This window comes from Lygodium microphyllum, chromosome 7 (assembly GCF_053477565.2).
Source record: "Lygodium microphyllum isolate KBCC chromosome 7, Lygodium_microphyllum_v1.1.10, whole genome shotgun sequence".
Classification (NCBI taxonomy): domain Eukaryota; kingdom Viridiplantae; phylum Streptophyta; class Polypodiopsida; order Schizaeales; family Lygodiaceae; genus Lygodium; species Lygodium microphyllum.
Genome location: NC_141141.1, coordinates 60,790,626 through 60,815,047, shown reverse-complemented (window position 1 = coordinate 60,815,047; position 24,422 = coordinate 60,790,626). Strand labels below are relative to the sequence as shown.

At 45.8% G+C, this 24,422-nt stretch overlaps 1 protein-coding gene across 4 annotated transcripts in view; it reads right to left on the bottom strand.

The window, feature by feature from the left end:
* LOC148033510 (dynein regulatory complex subunit 4-like) overlaps positions 1-24,422 on the bottom strand; it is an 82,043-nt gene that overhangs the window by 43,331 nt on the left and 14,290 nt on the right. For 3 of the 4 annotated variants that reach the window (XM_087681455.1, XM_087681453.1, XM_087681452.1), the window contains exons 2-4: positions 4,801-5,035; positions 4,486-4,605; positions 4,244-4,371 (exon numbers count right to left, since the gene is read on the bottom strand). In XM_087681455.1, the coding sequence (XP_087537581.1) occupies positions 4,244-4,371; positions 4,486-4,605; positions 4,801-5,016 (464 nt within the window). In that variant the 5' untranslated portion in view covers positions 5,017-5,035. The remainder of the gene's footprint in view (positions 1-4,243; positions 4,372-4,485; positions 4,606-4,800; positions 5,036-24,422) is intronic. The other variant, XM_087681454.1, reaches the window with a different exon arrangement.

Sequence of the window (24,422 nt, the reverse complement as noted above, 5' to 3'; positions counted from 1 at the left end):
AGAAGAAGAAGCAATTTCCAAAAAAGAACAGCTTTACAAAGAAGTCTTTTTGGAAGAAAAAATTTCAGCAACAACCTCAGACTTCTTTTAAATAGGGTAAAGGACAGAAGAGGCCACTTTTTGGCAAATCATTTGAAGAAAGAAAGGCTTTAATGATGGCTGGTAAATGCTTTATATGCGAATAGAAAGGCCATTATGCTTCTAAGTGCCCACAGCAATCTTCTAAAGTTGTCAAGGATAAAGATGCGCCAAGTAAAAAAGAAGCCCAACATTGGCTTAGTGCCTGATATGGTGGGAGATCAATCAGCTGATGATGCTACAGAATTGTGTAGAGCTTGGGGAAAGATCAGAGATTCCATAGTGCTTATTTTCTTTGATCCTGGAGCTCATGCAAACTTTATCTCACTGGCATTGGCAGCTAAGCTGGGTATACTCCGAGGAAATGGGACCAGTTGGGCAGGCTGATTTGGCATGCCCAGGACATACTGAACCTGTCACCCCCATTCTTGGCAAACTTCGTATGCATATTCAGAGCTATGTGGACACAGAGGAGTTCCATATTATGCCTTTAGAGGGTTGTGATGTTCTGTTGGGTATCCCATGGTGCCACAAGAAGCACGCTATCTTGGATACTTACAATAGAACGATTACTCTTATATATAGGGGCAAGACTCATGTGTTAGATAAGAAGCTTAAAAAAGAGTTTCTCCCAATTGTTTCTGCTTCTGCAATTACTTCTATAATGAAAAATCATATTTCTACGTACTTGGTTTTTGCAAAGCAAGTTAATGAAGTTGATAGTAATGTGTCTGTACTAGATGAAAGTAGAAGGGCTTTCTTGGATAAATTCAATTATTGTTTCTCAGATTCGTTACCACGAGAGTTACCCCCTAAGAGGCTTGAAGATCATACCATAGATCTTATTCCAGGGACTAGTCCGCCCAATAGGCCACCCTATAGGGTCAGTGCAGCCCAGCAGAAAGAGATTATGATACAGGTTGTCAGGAGATTGACATGGGACCATAGGATACTTCATACTTGGAGCATCCACTTACTCAATTTGTTGACTAATCGCTCTAAGTTTTAACTAGCCTAGCATCTTTTTGCCATTTTTACAACATTAAATGTTTGAGGTCTCAACCTCCCACCATCTAAGAGGGTGCATACTCTTGGCCACCATAGCTTGGGGTGCATACCATACTGCAGCCACTCATCATTTGATTCTCACTCAACATTGGTAATATCATTTCATGCCTAGCCACCTTGGCTATGGTTTCTTGGCAATTTACTCTATTTCTTGTATTTTCAGTTTAATGGCTTCTTGTGGAAATTAGCTTCTTTCACAAATATCAACTGCACAATAGAAGCAAAGTTTTCTTCATAGTCAATGCCTTGCTTCTGTCTAAACCCTTGCACAACAAGGGGAGCCTTGTACTTATCTAAATTTCTATTAGCCTTTAGCTTGGTCCTAAATATCCACTTTGTCCCAATGAATTTCTGACGCTTGAAGAAGGCACACTTCTTCATTTTTGCATACAACTTATGTGACCTCATTGTCTCAAGGACAATCCGAAGTTGAGGTTCATGATTTTCTTCCTGTTTAGAATAGACTAAAGTGTCATCGAAGAAGACAAGCATGAAATCATCAAGATATGGCCTAAAGATATCCTGCATTAACCTATTGAAGGTGGCAGGTGCATTCGTAAACCCGAATGGCATAACCAGGAACTCAAAGTGCCCATATCTTGTATTGACTTGGGCAATTCGCCAAAGTCCAAGTCTCATTTCGGTCAATACTCTCAAGCTCATTCTCCATAGCCTCGCGCCATTGGGGGTACTAAAGAGCCTTATGCAAACTATCCAACTCAGAATGCGCTATGTAATCAACTATAAACAATAATGCAAATGGAGCCTGAGGTGCAAGCAGGACAAATTTTCTAACGCTATCTAGAGTAGAACCTGCTAGAAGGATCCCCAAATCCTGCATAGTCTGCTAGTACCAGCAACGTAAAGGGTCTCACAAAGGGAACCTGGGAGCTGAAAAATCTGCGGGAAGGTCAGGAGCAAGTCATAGACCCGGCTCAAAATGCACGATCTCTAATGGAATATGCTAGGAAATTGGCACAGAGTCCGATGTAGAAGACCACATGATATCCCTCTTATAAAAAATTTACACCTCTCCTAACAATTACTATATTTATTCGAGGATCAAACAAATGATAGGTCTTCGCCTCAAAGGAGTATCCTACAAAAATCAGGAGATTAGCTCGAGGACTAAGTTTCCTTATCTTACCATCAAGCATGTGCATGTAGGCACAACTACCAAAGACTCTAAAGTGGGAAACTACATGCCAAGAGCTAAAGAATGCCTCATACGGATCCTCTAAGGAACAATCACAGTCGAACACCAGTTGAGGATGTACACCAAAATGTTAATAGCCTCAATCCTTCTGCAAGCAACATAGACTATGCTGTGTTCATGATGACCCAGTTTCTACGCTCTATGACTCCATTCCGAGAGGGGGAGTTGGTAGAGATAAGCTGGCGAGAGATACCACACTCTTGTAGAAACTCAGAAAACTTGTGGGAGTGATTTGTGCAAAGCTTTGAATAATGATAAAGTGCACTAACCTTTGGGGCCTATCGTATTGGTTTATGTTCACTTCCCTCTAGATTATTTCCAAAGGCCTATTTCATGGTTCCGTTGTCGGGACATATCACCATCATCTTCAAGAAGTGTGTATGAATAGGCCTTAGGGCGCCACCCTAAACAACAAATTGGCAAGCATAAAGGAGGCAATAAATGCCAATTGGCCACATAAATGAGCAGTCCAGAGGGAGCCCTGCTGCCACAAAGGTGCCCAGCCCAAATGCACAAGATAAATACCCAACCCGTGATATGTACATCCTTTCAAGACATTGCCATGGACTTTCCAACTTGACCATCAAAGTGCCCATAACATTTTCATTAGGTGTATTTATATCTCTCTCCTACACTTACAAAGAGTCAAAACAACTCAAATATTTAGCTCTTTGTGTTCCACTTCAACAAGCCATAAACTGGCAAAGATATTGTTGCTTCTTTTTTTCCAAAGAAAAGCCTATTAATAAAACCTGAGTATAAAATGTCCCTAAAAGTGCAAGATTAGCCCTATGAAGGACTTCCAAGATATCACAAAATGTTTTAAAAAATGAAATCCGGAGGTTCGCAGTGTTAGAGCATGTGTGACTCAAAATGAGAGAAAATGTGAGAATCCCAGATCCTGAGAAAAGCATTTCTCCTCCTCAGTCTTTAAGTCACCCTACAACCTCTCCCATCTCCTAGGCAGAGTGTGGACAATCTCTATCCAAATCCTAGAGAGAGTCTTTGTAGCAGATACATCTTGTGATTCCATAGCATGGCTACATTTTCTGGTCCAAATGATTCAAGCAATGATACTAGCTATCAGCTCCCATCTGTGACAATGTCCCTTAGCCCACTATGTATGTGAAAAATCTGGTGTGGCTATCCTGCTTAAGAGCTGAACAAACATAAGATATGATTGAGTCCACTATGTATGTGAAAAGTCTGGTGTGGCTACCCTGCTCAAGAGCTGAACAAACATAAGATATGATTGAGCACCCTGAACATCCTCAGACCCACAATCAGGGCCTCTGTCCATGATACAAACTATTGTTCCCTGTGACACTATTATAGCTTCTATTGTGCCACAGAAAACTACCTTCAGGGCTTTCCTCCATACCTCCTGAGCCCTAGGGCGCTGCAATAAATAGTGCCTCTATGAGCAATACATCTCCTTTGGCTCTCCACACTTAGCCAAGCTATTGTTGCTAGAGTACATGAACACTAAAATAGGTGCTTCTAAAATTAGCTCAAGGTATACAGTCAAGAAACTAAATGATTGATCTGAGAAATGGAAAAGATGTGATATTTTTCCCAGTAGATTATCTTACTTGAGCACCAACAAGACTTGCAAATTGTGGCCATGGAGTGACAACATGTTGTCATTTTAGTTTAGTAGGTGCGGTGGGTCAAAAGATATTCCAAAACTTTTGTAGCACTACAAGGCAATCTCAGTCCACCACAATCAGTCTCTTGCTCCCTCTTAAGAAAGAAGCCAAGGTACATCCACTTCACCTCACCCCTGAAACCCCCAAACAACTAGTGTGAATACATTATTATTTCTGCAAAGTACACGTGTTTAGCTTTTTGTTGCAGCAAAATGAGAAAAATAGCACCTACAGGAGCTCCAGCTCACGTTTGGCTGCTTGTTCTCTTTGTAATTTCAATGTTAATTCATGCTCAGCCTTCACAGTTGATATGTTATTGTGCTGCTCATACAATAGATGTTTCATCTTTTGATTATAGACCTGCAATTTCATGATAGGTTCACGAGATTACATTTTTCCAAGTCCACTTTTAGTGCCTTGTGTTAGTTGAATATTTTATTGGATTATGAAAAGTAAGTTCATACTAGGAATCACCTTGATCTCATCTTGATGCCGTTCTTCCATTTCCTCAAGACTTCTATCTTTCACCAGCAACTGTGCCTTGGCATGCTCCAATTCCTTCTTTTTAATCTCCAAAAAGGATGCAATTTTATCCTGTAACAAGGTGGTTGATGCTCTCAATCAATCATCTTATAACACACAAGAGAATGCATGCAAGATACTACCCACTCTAATCTCTAAGCCCTTTAAAGTATTGTTTGGCTGTGACTGATTTTTGTAATTGATTCACAAGGCCATTCCAAAAAAAATCTCTAATAAGCATTGTTGCTTAGTTCTAAAATCTCGTACTCGTTCCAGCTGCATGTAATTCCTTTCTTGCTCTTCCTTGATCTTGTCTGCTTGTAGGGCTTCCATCTGCCCCTGCATCTCCTTTGGAGACAGTTGTTCAGATTTATCACCGTAACCAACTGCAGCATCTCCTTTGCCTTTCTTTTTTGTGGAGCCAGCAGCCTTATCTTTCCCAGCAGCCGGCTTCTCCTTGCTAGGGTCCTTCTTGGGTGCCATAATGAGGTATAATTTTTACCTGAAACATTCATCAAAAACCAAATAATTTTGTGTCTCTCTCTTTTTTTTTTTTTCGTAAAGTGTCTCTCTCTCTCCCTCTCTTTTTTTTCGTAAAAGGTAATTGTATTAATTACGAAAAAAAGTACATGATTACTTGATTACAAGATACATGACGACAATCTAAGTCATCATGTGAAGAGATTCTAAGCACTACAAGTTACAACGTCGTGGCAAGGATGCAGAGGATTTCCTGATTACAGGATACACGAGGGCCCTAGGCCAACATGTGGGGAAACCCCGTAGCAATGCACTGAAAAGGTTACACCAATCATGGCAACGACCCCGAGGCAATTGCCATATGCCACGGATGCAAATCCTCCCGAGGGAGCAGGTCGGAGTGTCGGATAATATCTAGCTGCCAATGCAAGAGCCCTTTAAGCCTGGCAATATGTCGGGGTACATTAGAGGCCGAATCAAAGAGAAAAGCATTGCGCGTGGTCCAAATGTGCCAGCATCCCCAATATCTGAAAAAGTGAAATAAGATCTTCTCATGCAACTGTGGCGGTGTAGGATACTTCGGGCGCACAAAAACCCAGTCGAAAGGAGTTAGCGAGGACCCGACCACCGCGCGCCAAATGTGCGACAAGAGCGACCAGATATTCTTGGCGAGCGGGCAAGAGAGAAAACGATGTCGGGCCGATTCCGCCGGTGTGGTACAGAAGAAACAATTGCCATTCGAGATGCAACGCTTGGCAAGGGCCGAGGCCAGAGGAAGACCACCAATCATCACCCGCCAAAGAAAAACCTTGCATTTGAAAGGCGTCTTATTTAGCCAGCCCTCCATCAGCGTTTTCTGCCACCATGACAGCGATTTCCGCAGTCCCCAAACAGTATTAGCTTTCTCTCCCAGCCATTGGTGATCTTGAACAAGAAGATGATACACCTGATTAGTAGAGGCCTTTTCCAAACTCAGGCGGCCTGCAAGGTCCCAGTCCTGCCAAGGGCGGTCCACAGTCAAGGCAGGAAAGGGTTGCCGACCCTGAAGTTCCGACGAAAGCTGCTCCCATAAATCACGGTATCCACGCGGGATCTTGAAGAGTCGCCGAGCAGTCCGAAAAGATACGAGGACATTGCGAGTGGCAAGGGTAGCATCCGCCACCGACGTCACACCTAAACGGGCCATGCGATTAAATCTCGGTCTGAGTTGATGTTTATCTTCCCATGAAAGGAGTCTCGATACTGCCAACAATTCCAGCTGAAAGGAGTTAGTCTGCAAGCGGTCCCCTGCTGGGTGCCAACGGGCCTTTTGGAGCACCACTTTCCACGAGCCGACCAAGTGCAGTAACAAAGAGGAAGAGGGACTGGAAACACGAGAGTCCGCATTAAGGACATGCCACCAGGAGGCCCGAAGCCGTGTGTTACCATGGCGGAGCCCGCTGTCCTCAAGAAAATAGCGGGCTATGATGGTCCATGGGTGATGGTCCATACACATGGCACGAAAAAGGGACCAGCGGAGAGCTAACATATGAGTGTGTGCATCCAAAATAGCTCCTCCACCCATGCGCTTAGGGGTACATGCGTGTGACCATGAAATCCAGGAAATGCCGGCCTGCAGTGAATCCTTCTTCCACAACATGAAACGGATGGGATGAGTGAGGGCCTTCAAAGTAGTAGGCGTCCATGGCAACAAAGGCAGGAAATAGGTAAGCATCGGAAGCATGATTGTCTGGGCCACTTTGAGGCGGACATGGAATGGCCACGCTTGTGACTTCCAATACATAAACTTTGCCGCCAGTTTTTGTGAAATCCAGTCCAGCAGGTCTTTTGGCCGTACATCCACCCCCAATGGGTATCCAAGATGCCTGACAATGGAGCCACGGGAAACCACCTGGCCTTGCCAGCCTAAGGACTGCAGATCAGGCTCCGTACAACTGAGGATGGCTGACTTAAGGGCATTGATGCGAAGGCCAGAGGCCTGACCAAAGAGTGTCCAAACATCTAATGCCCTGCAAATGTTGTCCCTATCCGCCTGCAAGATCATAAAGGTATCGTCAGCCAAAGATTGGCTAACGAAGTGCTGACCCAACGGAAGAGACAGCCCGGCCAGCTGAGCAGATGCTGCCATGGAGGATAACATTGAAAGGACCGGGTGAGTCGCCAGGGCAAAAAAGAGCGGGCTCAAAGGACAACCCTGTCTGACTGAGCGCGCAAGGACAAATGGCTCTGTAACTCCACCATTAAGCATAACTCTGGAGGAAGCCTCAGCACTAATGGTGTAGATCAGTCGGGACATGCGGATACCAAAGCCCATAGCCGACATGAGGTCTGCAATGAACGACCAGTCCACATAATCAAATGCCTTTTCCAAGTCCAATTGGATCAATACCACTTGCTGACCGGAGTGCCGCGCATAGTCAATCGCCATTTGCACATTTAAGATATTATGTAGAATGTTGCGGCCCTTAATGAAGCCATATTGGAGAGGATGCACAATAGCTGGAAGGTGCTTGTGAAGCCGATTCGCCAGCACTTTGGAGTAGATTTTATACATGGAGCCCATCAAAGAGATTGGTCTCCAGTATTGCAACTTTGACGGTGAAGGGACCTTTGGAATTAGTTTGATAAGGCCTTCTTTCCATGAGGAGGGCATGACCCCCGTTTCCCACACTTGCTGAAACATGGCCACCAATGGCTTCACCAACTGCGTGGCCGAGGTCTGAAAGAATTCATTAGTGAGACCATCCCAGCCAGGACTTTTATCATTCGACAAGTGCAACAAAACGTCCATAACCTCTTCCTCGCAAATATTCGTCTCCAAAGCGGCTTGCATATCAAGTGGAACCTGCTGGCGGACTAGTTGATAGAAGACCGAACGGGCATGCTTAACCTGGGTAGAAGGCGAGGAAGAGGAACCAAGGAGTTCCATAAAATAGTTTCTGCACATAGTGACAATGGTTTGCGGATCCGTGACCATGCGACCTTCCGAATCCTGGAGTCTGGTCATATTATCGCGAGCTGGAGACGCATGCAAGGCGCGAAAGAACTTATGAGACTGGCAGGCGCTGTCTTGCATTGTGTCCGTCAAGTTGTGCAGCTTGGCCTGTTGATAAGATTTCAACTAAAACACTTGAATAAGATGGGCCAACCGCCTCTCCAGAGACAGCAGAAAATCATCATCAGGGGAATCCAGGAGCAAGGAACGGACCAACGCCAGCAGGTCTTCTGCTGCATGTCGACGCCGGCGACAAAGTGAGGCATGATGGATCCCATACTGGCGAGCAACTCGCTGCACATTGGAGAGCAGTCGTGCAAATGAAGGCAAGCCCTCCGAGGCGAAGTCCAATAAGAACCTCTCAATCAGCTGCTGCATATAGCCCTGGAAAATTGAATGCTTCAAATAAGAGGAGTTGAAACGTAAAGGGAGCCTATCCAGGAATTGCAGAAAAGGTGCAATAGAGAGTGCTCGCATCTCAAGCTGGAGGGGGAAATGGTCCGACAACGCATATTGCCGCAAGACCTTCATCTCCAGCATCTCGGGAAGAAAATCATCGCCCTGCATGATATATATTCTGTCCAGTCGCGACCAGGTAGTTGCATATTGTGCGGAATGAAAAGTAAACCCTGAAAAAGAAGGGTGAAGCCACGACCAAAGATCTTGCTTGAGCACGTGCAAAGCAAAGGAATTCCACACCCAGCTTTCCGGCGTATCCATTACCGAATGCCCTGAAGTGGACTGTGAAGAGTCAACACACATATTGAAATCGCCCATCAAGAACCCCCTTCGGCCGAGTGACATGGAGCCTTGCAAAGTGGACCAAAGATCCCGTCGGGATGCGGGATCATTCGGAGCATAGAGGCCCAACAGCCATAAAATCTCTCCTTCAAATAAGACTTCGATCACCAGAAACCGGCCCTGCACATCATTTTTAACAAGGACAGGCTGATATTTCTCATGGACAATCATCAGCACGCCCGAATAGTGCGAAGCATGAGTCCCTGCATAAAACAGACGAAATCCATGACAATCTATCACTTTCCCTGCTTCACCGTGACTTTTGTGCTCAACTGCACACAATACATCCCACTGGTTCTTGTGCAAGACGGTCCACATGGCATGTTGCTTATGGCGAGAGCAAATGCCTCGCACATTCCACGTGGCTATCTTCATGTATTCTCAAAGAAGGAAGTCAGGAACGAGGCGCCTGCTGCCTCGATTTCACCTTTTCTGCGAGAGCATCCAGGACACCCTCATCCAGAAAATCAGCCAATACAGCGAAAGAATTCTGGCGACCTACTTTGGAGGTAGAAGGGAAATCCACTACCTTGGGAGAGGGGCGGGGATAACGCCGATCCCAGGGTGTAATAACATTTCCTTTGGCATCGAACGCCAGCTTGGCAGGTGGGCCTCTGGGGCCGTCGGTATAGGCTCTCCTTGGAGACTGATTGCGAGGGCCCGACGGGGCCGTAGGACGCGCAGCCTGCTGTGGAGTGGGCATGTCTTTCCGGCGCGTATACGTGCGTACGGAATCCTGGGAAGCGGGAGGCCCAGGATCTGCCAGGCCTGCATCCAACTTTTTACCTTTTTTAGGACGTGCCTCAATCCAATCAGTGCGACCGGAATCCACACTCAGGACCTGTTGTTTACCTTTATCCATGACATGAGGAGACTGAAGAGCTTCCTGGGGCGTGGCATCAAGCACCATGTCGTCCTTGGGCAGCGCAACCTGCGCATCCTCCGAAGACGTCTGCTTTTCAGGGCATTCAGCCATGAAATGCCCCAGTTTTCCACATGAAAAGCAGTGGCCCGCAAAGTTGCCCCATTTTAAGCGAAAATACAAAGGATGCATGCCCGAACAATTGAGGCGAAGCCACGCGGGCCTTTTCCTGGCCGTGTCCTAGAGCATGCATAAACGGTTGCGGTTCATGGCCCTGAGGCTTGGGGGAACCAGCACTGTTCCCACAACTGCCATCGCATCCTTCAACATGGGCCAATAGACCGCCGGACAGTTTTCCACCTCCACCCACACCGGGCATTCGCGTTGAAGCAGACGCTGGAAGTCGGCCATGGGGCGCCATGGCACAACATGAACCAAGCGGCGATCAAAGAATAGCGGCAACTTGGACAGGAGCTCAGCGCGATGGGTTTCTGATTTCAGCAGGACCTCATAAAACCCGCGAGGTCCAAGGAAGATCTCCTCAACCGACTCCCCTTGCAAGAGATGGTGCAACCACTGGCGAATGTGCGAAAGCACTGGGATCCTGCCAGTGAAGAAAAGTATAATGGCACGGTCATAGAACACCGAGAAGGATCGCAAGACTGATTTGGGGTCGACCGTGGCTTCCAGCACATCATCCGTTCCCGCAACAGAAAAAGATTCGGTATTATGCTGGACATAATCACCAAGCAGAGTATTGGCGAAGTCCAGCAAATGTTCCCAGTCAATTTCCTGCGAATCCATAGGATCAGAGGCCACTTGCGCATAGGAGCGTTCCGGAGGGCTCATTGGCTCATCAGGCATATGCTTGGAGCGTTTGCCGGCAGGCGGCTGTTCAGAAGTCGGCGGTAACTCCTCCGTGCATGGCACCATATCTTCCGGCTCCTCTGCATCGGAATCAGGGCCAAGGGCTGCCACCGTCCGGTCAAGAAAGTCCAAATCCAGGCCAGCCATACTGCTGTCTTCACACGCGTCCTGTCAGCCTGAGTCGTGGCCTGTCCCACGAGCGCGTGTGGCAGGGCGCAACCCTAACGGTGCACGGGCCTGAGGGTGGGGCACAGGTCTGGCAGTCGACGGCAGCACGGGATAGTCGAGGGCGCAGGGCAGGGGCCTCGCCAGCAGAAACCCTAAAACTCAGAGGGCAAACGAACAAAAACGGGTGCAGAGCTCACCACGCAGGCGGGCGACAACAGGGCGGGGGCCGCTGGCGATGGGCCGACCAGCAGCGGGGCGAAGGACCCAGCTGCGCCCGACGGAACAGGACGCCAGGGGCAGCCGCGGCCAACGGGGCGTCAGGGGCGGGCAATGGGTGACAGGCCTGCAGGCGACGGGCAGCTGCAGGCTCAGGCAACAGGCGACGGGCGACGGGCGCAGACGACGGGCGACGGGCAACAGGCGACGGACGACGGGCGAACCTGGGCGGCGACGGGCGCAGACGACGGGCGTACCTGGCTATGGCGGCGACGGGCGCAGACGACGGGCGAACCTGGGCGGCGACGGGCGCAGACGACGGGCGAACCTGGCTATGGCGGCCCGACAGACGACGCGCTCCCCGACCACCATGCGAGATCCTCTCTCTCTCTCTCTCTCTCTCTCTCTCTCTCTCTCCTCTCTCTCTCTCTCTCTCTCTCTCTCTCCAACCTACTCACTCCTCTCTCTCCCTCTCTCTCTCTCTTCTCTCTCTCTCTCTCTCTCTCTCAACCTTCGAGTCTCTCTCTCTCTCTCTTCTCTCTCCCCCTCTCTCTCTCTCTCTCTCTCTCTCTCTCTCTCTCTCTCTCTCTCTCTCTGCGTGTCGTTTAGTCAGAAGTGCCCGAAGTGCTTCTCTCTCTCTCTAACGTACCTGGCATTGTATTGTAGGACCTAATGCGACGTAACGTGAGGACCTGACGCAATGTACTGATGTGATGTCAGACCTGTCGTGGTGTCAAACCTGTCAGAAGGGACCTGTCGTGAGGCAGTATCCCACTGACATGAGGCAGACCTGTCGTGAGGTAGACACCTCTCTGGTGTGAGGCAGACTTGTCGTGAGCAGGAATGTACCTAGAGTGAGGCAAACCTGTCGTTAGCACTATAGTGATGCAGAGATGTACTGAATGCATTGACGCAGGCGTACTGTATGCAGTAATGCACTGACACAGCGATGTACTGACACAGACCCAGATGCCAATGTACTGAGATTGCAGACGTAATCAGATTGATATGACACAAATGTACTCAGAATGACATGAATGCAGACCTGGGTGAATGTATTGATGCACTGGCTTGTGGACTAGGCAACGATGCATCGACTTTGATTTTAATCATGTCCTGGAGTATGCAGTAATGCACTGACCGGGCCTGCAATTTGTATTTCTGCAATGACTGTAAACAGTGTGAAGGCATTTGGGCTCATAAAAGATTACTGGGCTTGCAAAAATTTAGTGAGGGGTTAGGGAAATCCTGGAAATTTGTAGGAATCACAGAAATTGCTCTGATTTGACAGTACAAAGTACAAGCTAAGTGGCTTTGCACACAATGTGTGAGAGATGGATAATGTAGACGAATGCAAGCATCAAACTGTAGAAAAAGAATATCTGGGAGACGAATCTGATCAAGAACTAACACAACCGTCCATGGAAGCAATGTTCAACACCCCTTCTAAGAACACAAAGTGCAAGATGTATGGCCATAGGGTCCGTGATTGGGCTGTCTCCCCAGCATCTAACAGGCATGGAAAGACCTCGCGCACCATGAATGAAAAGAAATACGAAGAAATTCATCTCATGATTTGCTCTGAACTACGAATTATGAGACAAGAATTGGAGAAAGCAATACGAGAGCAGGTCAAAGCCGAACTGATAGTAAATCAGAGCAGAAATGCAAGACATGCAGATAAAGATTCAGAATGACTTACAAGCACAAAAGCTGTCCGAAATGCACACGCTGAAAACTGAAATGCTGAAAGTGGTAGATGCCTACAAATCTAAAATCTTAGAACTGGGGGAAGAATTGAATACATTTAAGAAAAAAGAAATAAGTGTACGCTGTGCAAGAAGATCTACAAAAAGAGAAAGAGGCTTTGAAGGCATGTGAAAGGGAGGTTCACTCATGGGCAGAAGTGGCAAAGACAACACATAAGCAGATAGAAGAAGCCAGCCCATGGATTGAGGTAGTAAAAAAGAATAAGGGAACATCAGTGAACAAGACTGAAGTAAAGAATGCTACCTTGGAAGAAGAGCCTAGGAGACGGGCTAGGGTTTTACATGTACAGGTAGTAGGATGGGAGGAGAAGACCAGCCCACAGGAAGATGCTAAGACACTTGCTAACAAAATTGGGGCTTCAGACGTACCTATCGTCAGTGCTTGGAGAGTGGAGAAAGAGGACTCTAAGTCCAAGCCTCTAATTCTTCGCATTGGGGACATAGAGAAACAAAAGGCCTTCCTCTCCAAGAGGAGAGCCCTCAAGGGTGAGAAGATTTATTTGGATGAGGGCCTTACCCCAGCACAAATAGCGCATCGCAGAGAACACATGCCCAAGGTATTGGAGGCTCACAAAGAGGGAAAGTGGGCTGTTTATAGGGATGGACGAGTCATCATCATTGACAAAAGAACTTCATGATGGTACGAGGCCTATGAGACACTTCGGATGTCAATATGGAATTGTAATGGAGCCCTACGCTTGGATGTTGGTTACTTTAAAGATAGCTTCCGAAACATAGATATAGCATGTTGAGAAACACGGACCTAAAACTAGATCGGCTATGGTGGACGCAAGTCAAACACACGATACATTATCAGAATAAGGAATTGTAACTCAAGTGAATTAGGTTCCAAGATAGATTGGCTTGGACTTGTAAACACAATCTTGAGTGACTCAATTGATAGTACCATTTCATTGAAATGAGTATCAAGTACATACCTTTATAGCTTTTTGGATAGTACCACTTTTCTTCTCTATGCTTATGGGATTTTGGACATCTCTTCCTAGAGCTTCTAGAGCATACATCTTTCTCATATCTCTCATACAAAGCCACTTATGGACAAACCTCTTTTGGGCACACATCCAACCTCTACGGGCATTCATGTTAAGTATCATTTGCTATTCTCAACACCCCCCCTCAAAGGATGAGTTCCTACACCTGATGGCATTTGCCCCCCCTACATGCAGACATGAACTAGGAGACAAGCTCTTTGGTAGGCTTAATCAGGTCAGGCTTGAAACTTTACATTTTTGGTAGGATTTGTTACATCCACTATGGGAAGCAGATCCACTAAGGGAAAACAAGATCCATGATGGAAAATTTTTGCAAAACATTTTATTTGTAGCAACGGTAAGTATTTTCTTCATGCTCCTTTGCTTTTGTCGTGCTTTTTATCCCTTTTGTTGATGTGTGGTACATACTTTTACTGATGGGTACATGGCCTTGTCTCGACAAGCTCTCTTTGACATACATGGCATAGATATTTGGATACATACATTTTAGAATTTGAAGTACATGGCTTGACATATCATTGGACATTTTAGGATGGTGTAACCAAATCACTTCAAATGCGGAAAGGTCTTACCGATTAGCTTTTCGCACAATGGCAGTGTCTAATCCCAATTACAAAATGCTTTGACTGATATTGAAGTGGATGCGCACTACTAGTTTCAATAGACACTCAATGACCTAGATGCTTATTGAAAGGAGTTTGATTGAGTAGAGTGTGGGAGAGGTGTGAATGGACTTGGTTAAGTCTTTAACCTTACCCTTTAGAGGTAAAACTGAAATAATACCGACCTTCCAAGTCGCCTCGCTGCCCTCAAAGCCTCATCTATCCTTTCTTTTGAAGACAACGTTTTCCAAGGATGCAGCCAAGAGAAACCTGTTACACAAACTGCAGCACAAACTGCAACCGTGCTGAAGTACACTGGAAACATTTTTTATTGTAGATTGCCAAACTGATGCCGAGGAAGATGTTTGAACATGATGATTCTGTCTATGAAGGTGACCCATAAAGAAGCACCCCAAGCTGTTGCGAAACTGAGGAGATAAGTAAGGCGAAGGGCTACTTTAGAAGCAACGAAAGAGCTCGGGCCTCCATGATTGCCAGGGCTACTGCTGTTGTTGCTAATGGAAGCAATCAGAAGCCCCGGCGCCAGGAAAGACACCAAAACCACAAATCGAGTGATCCACATCTTCTCTCGCCAAGTCTCTCCTTTCTTCATGCCTGAACTTTTTAACAACAAAGCACATGGAATGTTGTGTGTATAAACGAGACAGGACAGCTCCAAGAGAGCAATACAAAAATTGAACCTATCTCCGACATGGATCAGATCCTGCACACCGTCACACAAGCGGATCTCCGACACAGAGCCCCTCATTAAATGAGGCCAAGAAGCCTGCTGTGATCTGCTAGAACCCTAAAGTGGCATGACCTGTGGCCTGACATCGTACAAGATCTGTATGCTGTAACATTCCTCTTGCTGTTTGTCAGATCAATCTGCAGATAATACACCTTCTCAAGGAGCTCAATGAAATGAGATTGAAAATGGTAACACTCACACTAAAGAGCCATGCTTCAAAGATGATGACTCTTTGTAATAAGCTTTGATCTCTTCTTCACGATTTCTTGAGCTGAAGAACAAACATTGGATGACTTTAAGAAATGGAGAGAATGAGAGAATGGAAGAGAGGAAGATTGAGAAAGTATACACACACTAGCCAACTAGCTTAGCCATGGCTCTGATACCACGTTGAGAAACACGGACCTAGAACTAGATCGGCTATGGTGGACGCAAGTCAAACACACGATACATTATCAAAATAAGGAATTGTAACTCAAGTGGATTAGGTTCCAAGATAGATTAGCTTGGACTCATAAACACAATCTTGAGTGACTCAATTGATAGTACCATTTCATTGAAATGAGTGTCAAGTACATGCCTTTATAGCTTTTTGGATAGTACCACTATTCTTCTCTATGCTTATGGGATTTTGGACATCTCTTCCTAGAGCTTCTAGAGCATACATCTTCCTCATCTCTCTCATACAAAGTCACTTATGGGGGCAAGCCTCTTTTGGGCACACTTCCAACCTCTACAGGCATTCATGTTAAGCATCATTTGCTATTCTCAACATAGCAATGTACACAGAAATACACCAATGTAAAGGTAGCTGACTACCAGACATGCAGGGATACAGGTGGAAAAGTGCATTTCGTCCAGCAGGTAGAAAACTAGGAAGCACTAGGGATTCTAGAGGTGTGGCCATACTATACTGGAAAGACCTCAAAGGGATAGTACAAGTAATGAAAAGAGATGATGATGCACAATATTTATGGATTAGGATACATGCAAGAAGACCATGGGATATATTCATCACAATATGCTACTTTCCTCCTACAAATTCTACCTATTCCACACGAGATGGATCTCCCTTTGATGTACTTTATGAGGATATCATGAGATATGCTAGCATTGGGGATATATTATTAGTAGGAGATTTCAATGCACGCACTGGAGATAGACAGAGTGACTTTTATATGCATTATAATGCCATGTTCAAAGAGATCGACATAGATGAAAGAGGCCTACGCAGGAGAGCCCAGGATAAAGAAGCGAGTACCTATGGGACACACCTATTGACTTTGGGAAGTGCACATAGGCTAGCCATCTTTAATGATTTGCCACAATAGCCAGGATCTGACAATTTGACATGTTGGAATCACAAAGGAGGGGCAAGTACTGTGGACTACTTGATAGGCTCACTAGCATTGATACCAGACATCCAAAACTTTAAGATATCTAAGAGACCAATTGGCATAGCAGCAGATCATGCTATTTTGACATTCATGCTCTCTTGTGTACATATGAAACATGAAACACCATGCCTCCCTAAACATCCCAAATACTACTTTACAGAAGACACATCACACATCTACAATGGTTTCCTGCATACCAGTTTACATACATTGGACTTGAGTAGATCGTTGGAAGAATGTACAAGGGATTTAGCAGAGGCCATACATGGATTAGCCATGTATCCATTCCCACACACCTTGCCCCGATGTAGACCCATACGATCTACTGCTCCCCAAAATAGCTGGTATGATGATGAGTGTAGAGTCATCCAAGCTAGCTTACAGAGAGAAGTGGAGCTAGGCACTCAGACACATCGCCAAACAAAGGCGTTCTTCAAATGCCTTGTGCGGAAGAAGAAACGAGACTACTTAGCGAAAGCAAAAGCAAAGATATATCAGCTATTTTTGGGGCGGGATAGAAAGAGCGCATGGAAGATGTTTCATGAAAGATAGCCCCCCATACAGATTACATCACCAGATGCGTGGCTTAACTATGAGAGACAGTTGTATGACCTGCCAGGACAGCCACCTATGCAACCCCCACAAGCTTGTAGGCCAACACAGTGGTCTTTCTTCACATGGAAAATGGTTAGGGATGCAATTTATAGATTACAAAATGGGAGGGCACAGGATGAGGATGGACTAGTAGCAGAACATTTCTCACATGCTTGTGACATATTAGCACATATATTCAATAGAGCAGTATATGAATGTTTCCCTATGAGTTGGTCAGACAATACTATAATTCCACTATTTAAAAGTGGTGATCCCCTGATTCCTAGCAACTACAGGACTATCATGATCGATCATATTTTGGCCAAGATATATGGATCTATATTGGAGGATGAACTCAGTGAGTGGGTTGAAATGCAAGGCAAGAGAGCACAAGGACAGGCAGGTTTCAGACGAGGATATACCACGCTGTACCATATTCTCACACTTAGAGCCATTATTGAGGAGGTTCGAGCCTGAGACAAGAGGATCCATTATTGCTTTGTAGACTTTCGCAAAGCTTTTGATACAATGCCTCGTACACACATCATGCAGAGATTCTAGGACATTGGAGTACCAGAGGGTATACGATGGGTGTCTATGCATTATATGAGGAAGTGATAGGTCATGTACGAGCACCTGGGGCGCTATCAAAGAGGATTGACAGTACCATAGGAGTGAAACAAGGATGTCCACTTTCACCCACATTGTTTGGTCTATACATAGATGAAGTGTCTGATTACATAGACCGAGGAGGAGCTGGAGCCAGCCTGGCAGGGGTGCTGATACCGATATTACTGTATGCAATAGATTTTGTTTTCATTTCAAATTCACCGGAGGGATTGCAGTGCCATCTAGACACTTTGCACATCTTCTGTAGAGATAAAGACCTCATAGTGAACCTTGGAAAGACCAAAACCATGGCTTTCAATACTTCAACAGCATGGGTGACTAGATCTACGTATCAGTTCACATTTAGGGGAGACATACTGGAGCATATAAGGGAATATGTCTATTTGGGAGTCACCTTCTCCAGCCCACGTTTTTCGTTGAGAGGGGCATCAGAGGCACGTCTGGCACGTGGATACGTAGCACTAGGGGCACTCGAGAGTCAATGTGCTCACATACAAATCCAGGAGCCCCACACCAAACTCTAGTTGTTTGACATCCTAGTCACACCTACATTACTATATGGAGTAGAGGTATGGGGTTGCAACTTGTACCATAGGCGTCTTAGCCCACTCACTGATTAGATTGGAGTAGAGAGGGATTATTATGATGGTTGGGATAGCATGGAAAGGCCATTGATCATGATGATAGCACGCATGATTAGGAGTAAGCCCTCCACCCCACATCCCATTGTCAGAGCAGAGCTAGGAGCAACACCTATAGCTCCGGAGGCACTCTTCCGGGCAGTGACCTTTTGGCACAGACTATGGGACCTTCCATGCCACAGATACTCTAGATTGGCACTAACCTCACCTAGATACCTAGCAGCAGCAGGTAGGAAGAACTGTTGGTTTTCACAGATGGCTATTTGGATGAGCCTACATGGTTTGGATATTGACCATCTTCCACCTTTGGATTATAGCCTTAACTGCCCTACACTTTCTCTCAGCCGATCAGAGTTGAACCAAGTGATCAAAGCTGATATCTTGAGGATTGAGACAGCAAGGACATGGATCCATCCACCACTCCCTCTAGGATCGAGGATGGAGTTCTACAGGAGTCATTTCTTGTCTCTCTGATGATGGTTTCACTATTCGGCTAGCATATATGGACACCCATCTCTCCCATAGTGTACGGGTTGCTATCGAACAGATTCACACCTCCTCACATAGGCTTCAGATGGAGACAAGCAGATGGACATATACCCTAGCAGAGGATAGGACTTGCCAGCTTTGTGGCCAAGAGCCTGAGACGAAGGAGCACTACATATGCAAATGCACAGTATACTATGACATACGAGGACGGTACCAGCTCTTTCTTCAAGAAAGAGATGCGTGTCGTTCTTTCCAACAAACATCTGCTCTAAGATCACCATGATTCTCGTGAAGAAGCTGCAGACCGAATGTGAGGGATGATAGATCGCTGAACTACCAATGCAATCAGCAACAAAGCCTATGCATCCCATGTATCCCATGCCTTTTTGTGCTGTTGATCTCTGGGGAAGTGATTGAGCTAGAGCAGGCTAAACAAGCTGAGTTGCCCGTTGTCCACGTCCTCCTAAAGGAGAAGTAGCAAGAGCCACAACTCCGGGCCTAACTTCTTCACCACTGACATAATTCCAAAGATTCTTCATAATCAGCACAATCTTCATCATGAAGGACCAGAGGGAATAGTTGTTGCCATCCAACCTATCCTCCTTGGATACATATGTAAATACATCACCTCCCTAATTTGCCATGATAAATGTCACTGATCGGAGAGCAAAAGAGCAATATCTCAAGCTATACCAACCTGGAAATCTCAGAATTTCCAGAAATTACAGCAAGTACTTTGTTGTTATTAGCAAAATTAATCACACTCTGTCAACAACTGTCTAAAATGCACACTGTCCAAGGTGCACTAAATGCTCAGCAGCATTGAAAATACAAAAGCCCCAAAATTTCTTGTCCCAAAATGCACAAAATCAATCTATTTCAGACTGTCACAGACGTACATTTGCCAATCTCTGAGCTGACTACAAAGGCCCCAAATGTCTGACCCAAAATTCAAAAAATTTCTGCTGTAATTGTGTCCCTGATACGAGCTAGAAGAGAGATTGCCTATCCAGGCAAAAGCCCCTTCCAGAGAATTAAATTTGAATAAAAATTGTTAAAATTTTCCTTTTGTTACCTCTGATATGGACTGAGCAGACCTGTGGCACGCGCAGACCTGGCCTCAAGTAGCAGAGTTGCTGGAGCAGATTGCAGGCGCAGGTGGTGGAATAGGTGGGTTGGCAGGCACATAACTGGAGGTGACGTCTAGCTCAAGTGACAACGGCTCAGTGGACACTGGCGGTGACTCACAGCAGACTGACGGCGCTTGGGGTGCAAGAGACAAAGGCGAAAGAGGCAGAGGGCACTGCAGGCAAAGGCAAGGCAGTGGTCCTGGAGAATTGGGCGTTGCTAGGGTAGATGCACTGCCTATGGGGCGGTGCTGCAGGCACTGAGGAGTCTCGGCGGTGCTGGCAGTCCTGATGGTGCTAGCTACTAGGATGGCAGTGGAGACCCGTGGACGAGCTGGAGCTGTGAGCTGCTCAGCTAGCAATGGAGCTGCTGATGATGGCTGAGAGGTCAGCTGAGTTGAAGCTCAGATCTAATACCAAATGGGAGAGGAAGGACAGATCGAAGCTCAGCTGAGAGTACGATTGACAGTGTAGAGTGTGAGAGCATGACACCCAATGCAATAATCTTAAGTTTAAGTTGCAAGTACAAAGTACAACCCTTAAACCTGAGGGTTGTAAGAGGGTGTTCATGTCAGAGTGCAGCAATGCAGAAGTGTAGGACAAAGACTGAGAGAGAGTGAACACAGAGAGAAGAGAGAGAGAGAAAAGGAGACAATGTAAATGCAGAAAATCTGCACTGTAGTATGTTGTATAAGAGTGCAGAAATATACACGGGGGTAGAGGAAATATCTGCGTGTGTCTCCGACTTGATGACTTCGATCTCCGTCAGCCCGGTCTCAGCCAACAAATCTCAAGATTAGAACTTGAATCAATGAATGAATGCTGGAGTGTGCAACAAACTAGCTATAAATAGCCAAAAAATAGGAAATCTCCAGCACCAGGTCGACTGCAGTAAAACTGCTGTCCAACTGGACAAAATTGCTATCCAACTGTATCAATGCCACGTGGCATCCTGTCGTACTGCTGATGTGGCACCTTGCGTTGTCTGTACACTGCTGACGTATCATCTGCACTCTGCCATACTGCTGTCCACAGAGAAACCCTAAACCAGCCTGTCCAGGGAATGACTCTACCTCTAATACCCCCTCTCAGATCCTGGAGGAGGCATCAAACTGAGGGATCTGGAATGCTGCCAAAGAAGAGCCTGGGGAAGTGCCTTCATAAACAAATCTACAAGATTATCCTCCGTCTAAGTGGTGCAGCAATGGAAGCATAAACAACATGCTGAAATAAACTACTAAAACACAAGACAAGCGAAAGAATGAATGAATGAACACAAATACAAATGAGAACTCAGATGTATGCTCGGGAAATGGAATCCATATCGAACACGAGACAGCAGCATACAACAATGAGTCACTAGTTGTGTGGGCAGCTTGGCATCAACTCCTCTCTTCCCAGAAGAATCCACAAATGATGGCTGAAGTACACAGAGGAGGAGGAGCCCTAGCAATATATAGGCATAAAATGGGGGGAGCAATAAATGCAATCAGGCAGCACTTAATGCTGGTTGGCCAGCATTAAATGCTCCCTAGCCCTAGACAGCACTCTAGAAAATGCCAGATAAATGCTACATAAAATGTTGTAGCCTCTACAGCACAGACTCACACCTAAGCTGACTAATCTAGTAACACCCTCTCTCTGATCAGGGGTGATTTGATACAATACAATAGTACAATGATAGGGAATCATAAACTATACAACATAGAATCACTAGAAGAACCATGGATATCCAAGCAGTAAGTGGCCAACCTGTCAGATGGGAGAGGATCGAGGTGCAGCTGAAGTGCAGTAGACAGTGTGAGAGTGAGAGACAAAGTTGAGCTCGACACCCAATGCAATAGTACTGAATAGAATATTAGCTGAAAGTACAAATGATAACCCTTATACCTTAGAGTTATAAGGGGCTGTTTACACCCGAACACAGTAAGTGCCCGTAAGTGTGCACCACAAGCACATACAAAATAGTACACATAATCTGGGGGAAAAAACCTCTCCTACCGAGAGTAAAAAGTGCCCCAGTGTCCTAGTGATCACCCGCACACTCCCATATGAGCGTAGGCGTAAGTAAGGCGTGTGAGATACCCAACAAACCCCCCTGGAGTGAAGAGTGATCAAGTGTACAAGGATCATCCGCCACCAAAGGGCGTCAAATTCAAAGCATCGCGAAATGCTTCAAATTTGTCTCGTGGAAGAGCTTTGGTGAAGATGTCTGCCACATTGCTGGTGGTAGGACAGTAGACAAGGCTGATATCACCTGCATGTAGCCTCTCTCTGACAAAGTGGTAGTGAATCTCTATGTGTTTCGTGCGAGCATGAAACACAGGGTTCCGTGCCACTGCAATGGCACTCTGACTGTCAGTATATAAAGGAGTAGGCTCCGTAACAGATACATCCAAATCAGCAAGTAAGCGTCTAAGCCATACGCACTCAACTGCAGTAGTGAAGGCTGCCTTGTACTCAGCTTCACATGACGACGTGGCAACAGTGGATTGTTTCTTGCTAAGCCAAGAAATGCATGACGAGCCAAGAAAGAAACAATTGCCACTAGTGGAGTGACGAGTATCAAAATCACCAGCCCAATCAGAGTCACTGTAAGCATGTAACTGCAGTGGTCCCCCCTTGGCATAAAGCAATCCAAGAGCTCTAGTACCCTGCAAGTAACGAAACACACGCTTCACAGCTTGCCAATGCGACATACGAGGCTGATGCATGTACCTGCTCAAAACTGAAACGGCAAACTGTATGTCTGGCCGAGTGTGGCATAGATAGATGAGACATCCCACTGCTGGAGCATAAGTATGGATATCAAACAAATCACTGTCATCATGTAATGACAGTTTGAGCCCAGGTTCCATGGGTGTACAAACTAGCTTGCAATCCTGTAAGCCAAACTTCTCAAGAAGTTGCCCAATGTACCTTGACTGACATAATCCAATGCCTCTAGCATCATGTACAAACTGGATGCCCAAGTAATAGTGCAAAATACCCAAGTCAGACATGTCAAAAGTTTGCTGTAAATTATTTTTGAATGCTGAAATCTGATCAGCATGTGTTCCAGTGAGCAAAAGGTCATCTACATATAGACACAAAATCAGCATGGATCCCCCCTCTTTATGTACATAAAGGGTAGACTCAGATGGGCTGTTTACAAACCCCTGACTAAGCAAGAAAGCATCTATCTTTGCGTACCAAGCTCGTGGAGCTTGTTTCAAACCATATAGAGCTTTTTTCAGCTTGCATACTAAATTTTCTGAGCCTTCAACTGCAAAACCAATGGGCTGCTGTACATACACTTCTTCCTGAAGTTCCCCATGTAAGAATGCAGTCTTTATATCCAGCTGATGCACTTTCCAACCAAAATGTGCAGCCAAGGCAATCATAGACCGAATGGTCGTCATACGGGAGGTAGGAGCAAAGGTCTCCTCATAGTCAATGCCCTTTTTCTGTGCGTAGCCTTTAGCTACCAGCCGTGCCTTGTACTTATCTATGGATCCATCTGCATTCCTTTTCAATTTGTAGACCCATTTCGTACCAATGGCACGCTTGCCAACTGGCAAAGACACCAAATCCCAAGTATGATTCTTATGAATAGAATCCAATTCAGCTTGCATGGCTGCCATCCAATGCACACTATGTCGTGCATCCTCAAAACATTCGGGCTCCTCATTATCATGAGTACATGCTGCCATAACAAACTCCATGGAATGTGCTGAATCATGCAGTCGAGTTTGCCTTCGAGTACGACCAGCCAAGGGTGTTTCCAAATGACTCTCTCTCATAGTCTGCGTGTACCATCTAGGCACCTGTCTTGCTTCCTGACTGTGTACAAGTTCCTGCTGAATTTCAGTTTCAGCAATGTGCTGATTTACTGCATGTTCCATAGGAGCAGCTGGCTGAACATTAGGTTCATTTGCTGAAGTACCAGCTGAATCACCAAATGTGATGGGCAGCAGCCCTTCAAAGACATCACGGGCAGCCTGATATGTATCAAAACCAGCCAAGGATAATTCTGATTTTTCATCAAATACAACATCCCTGCTGACAAAAACCTTCTTGGTCACGGGATCATAGAGTCTGTAGCCTTTGCTTTCGCTGCTATATCCCATAAAGATGCATTTTACAGCCTTGTTGTCCAACTTCTTTCGAAGTACCTGTGGAATATGGGCATATGCAAGACACCCAAAAGTGCGGAAGTGGCCAACAGAAGGTTTGCGGCTGTGCCAAGCCTCAAAAGGTGTGACGGTTTTCAAGGCCTTGGTAGGGCATCTGTTCAAAATGTGGCAAGCGCACATGACGGCTTCCATCCAAAAACTATGAGGCAAACTCTTTGCCTTCAGCATACATCTGGCCATCTCCATGAGTGACCAATTTTTCCTCTCTGCTACCCCATTCTGCTGTGGAGTATATGCAGTAGTGTACTGATGGATAATACCCTTCTACTGCAAATAAGAATTCAGCATAGAGGACATGTATTCCCCCCCTCG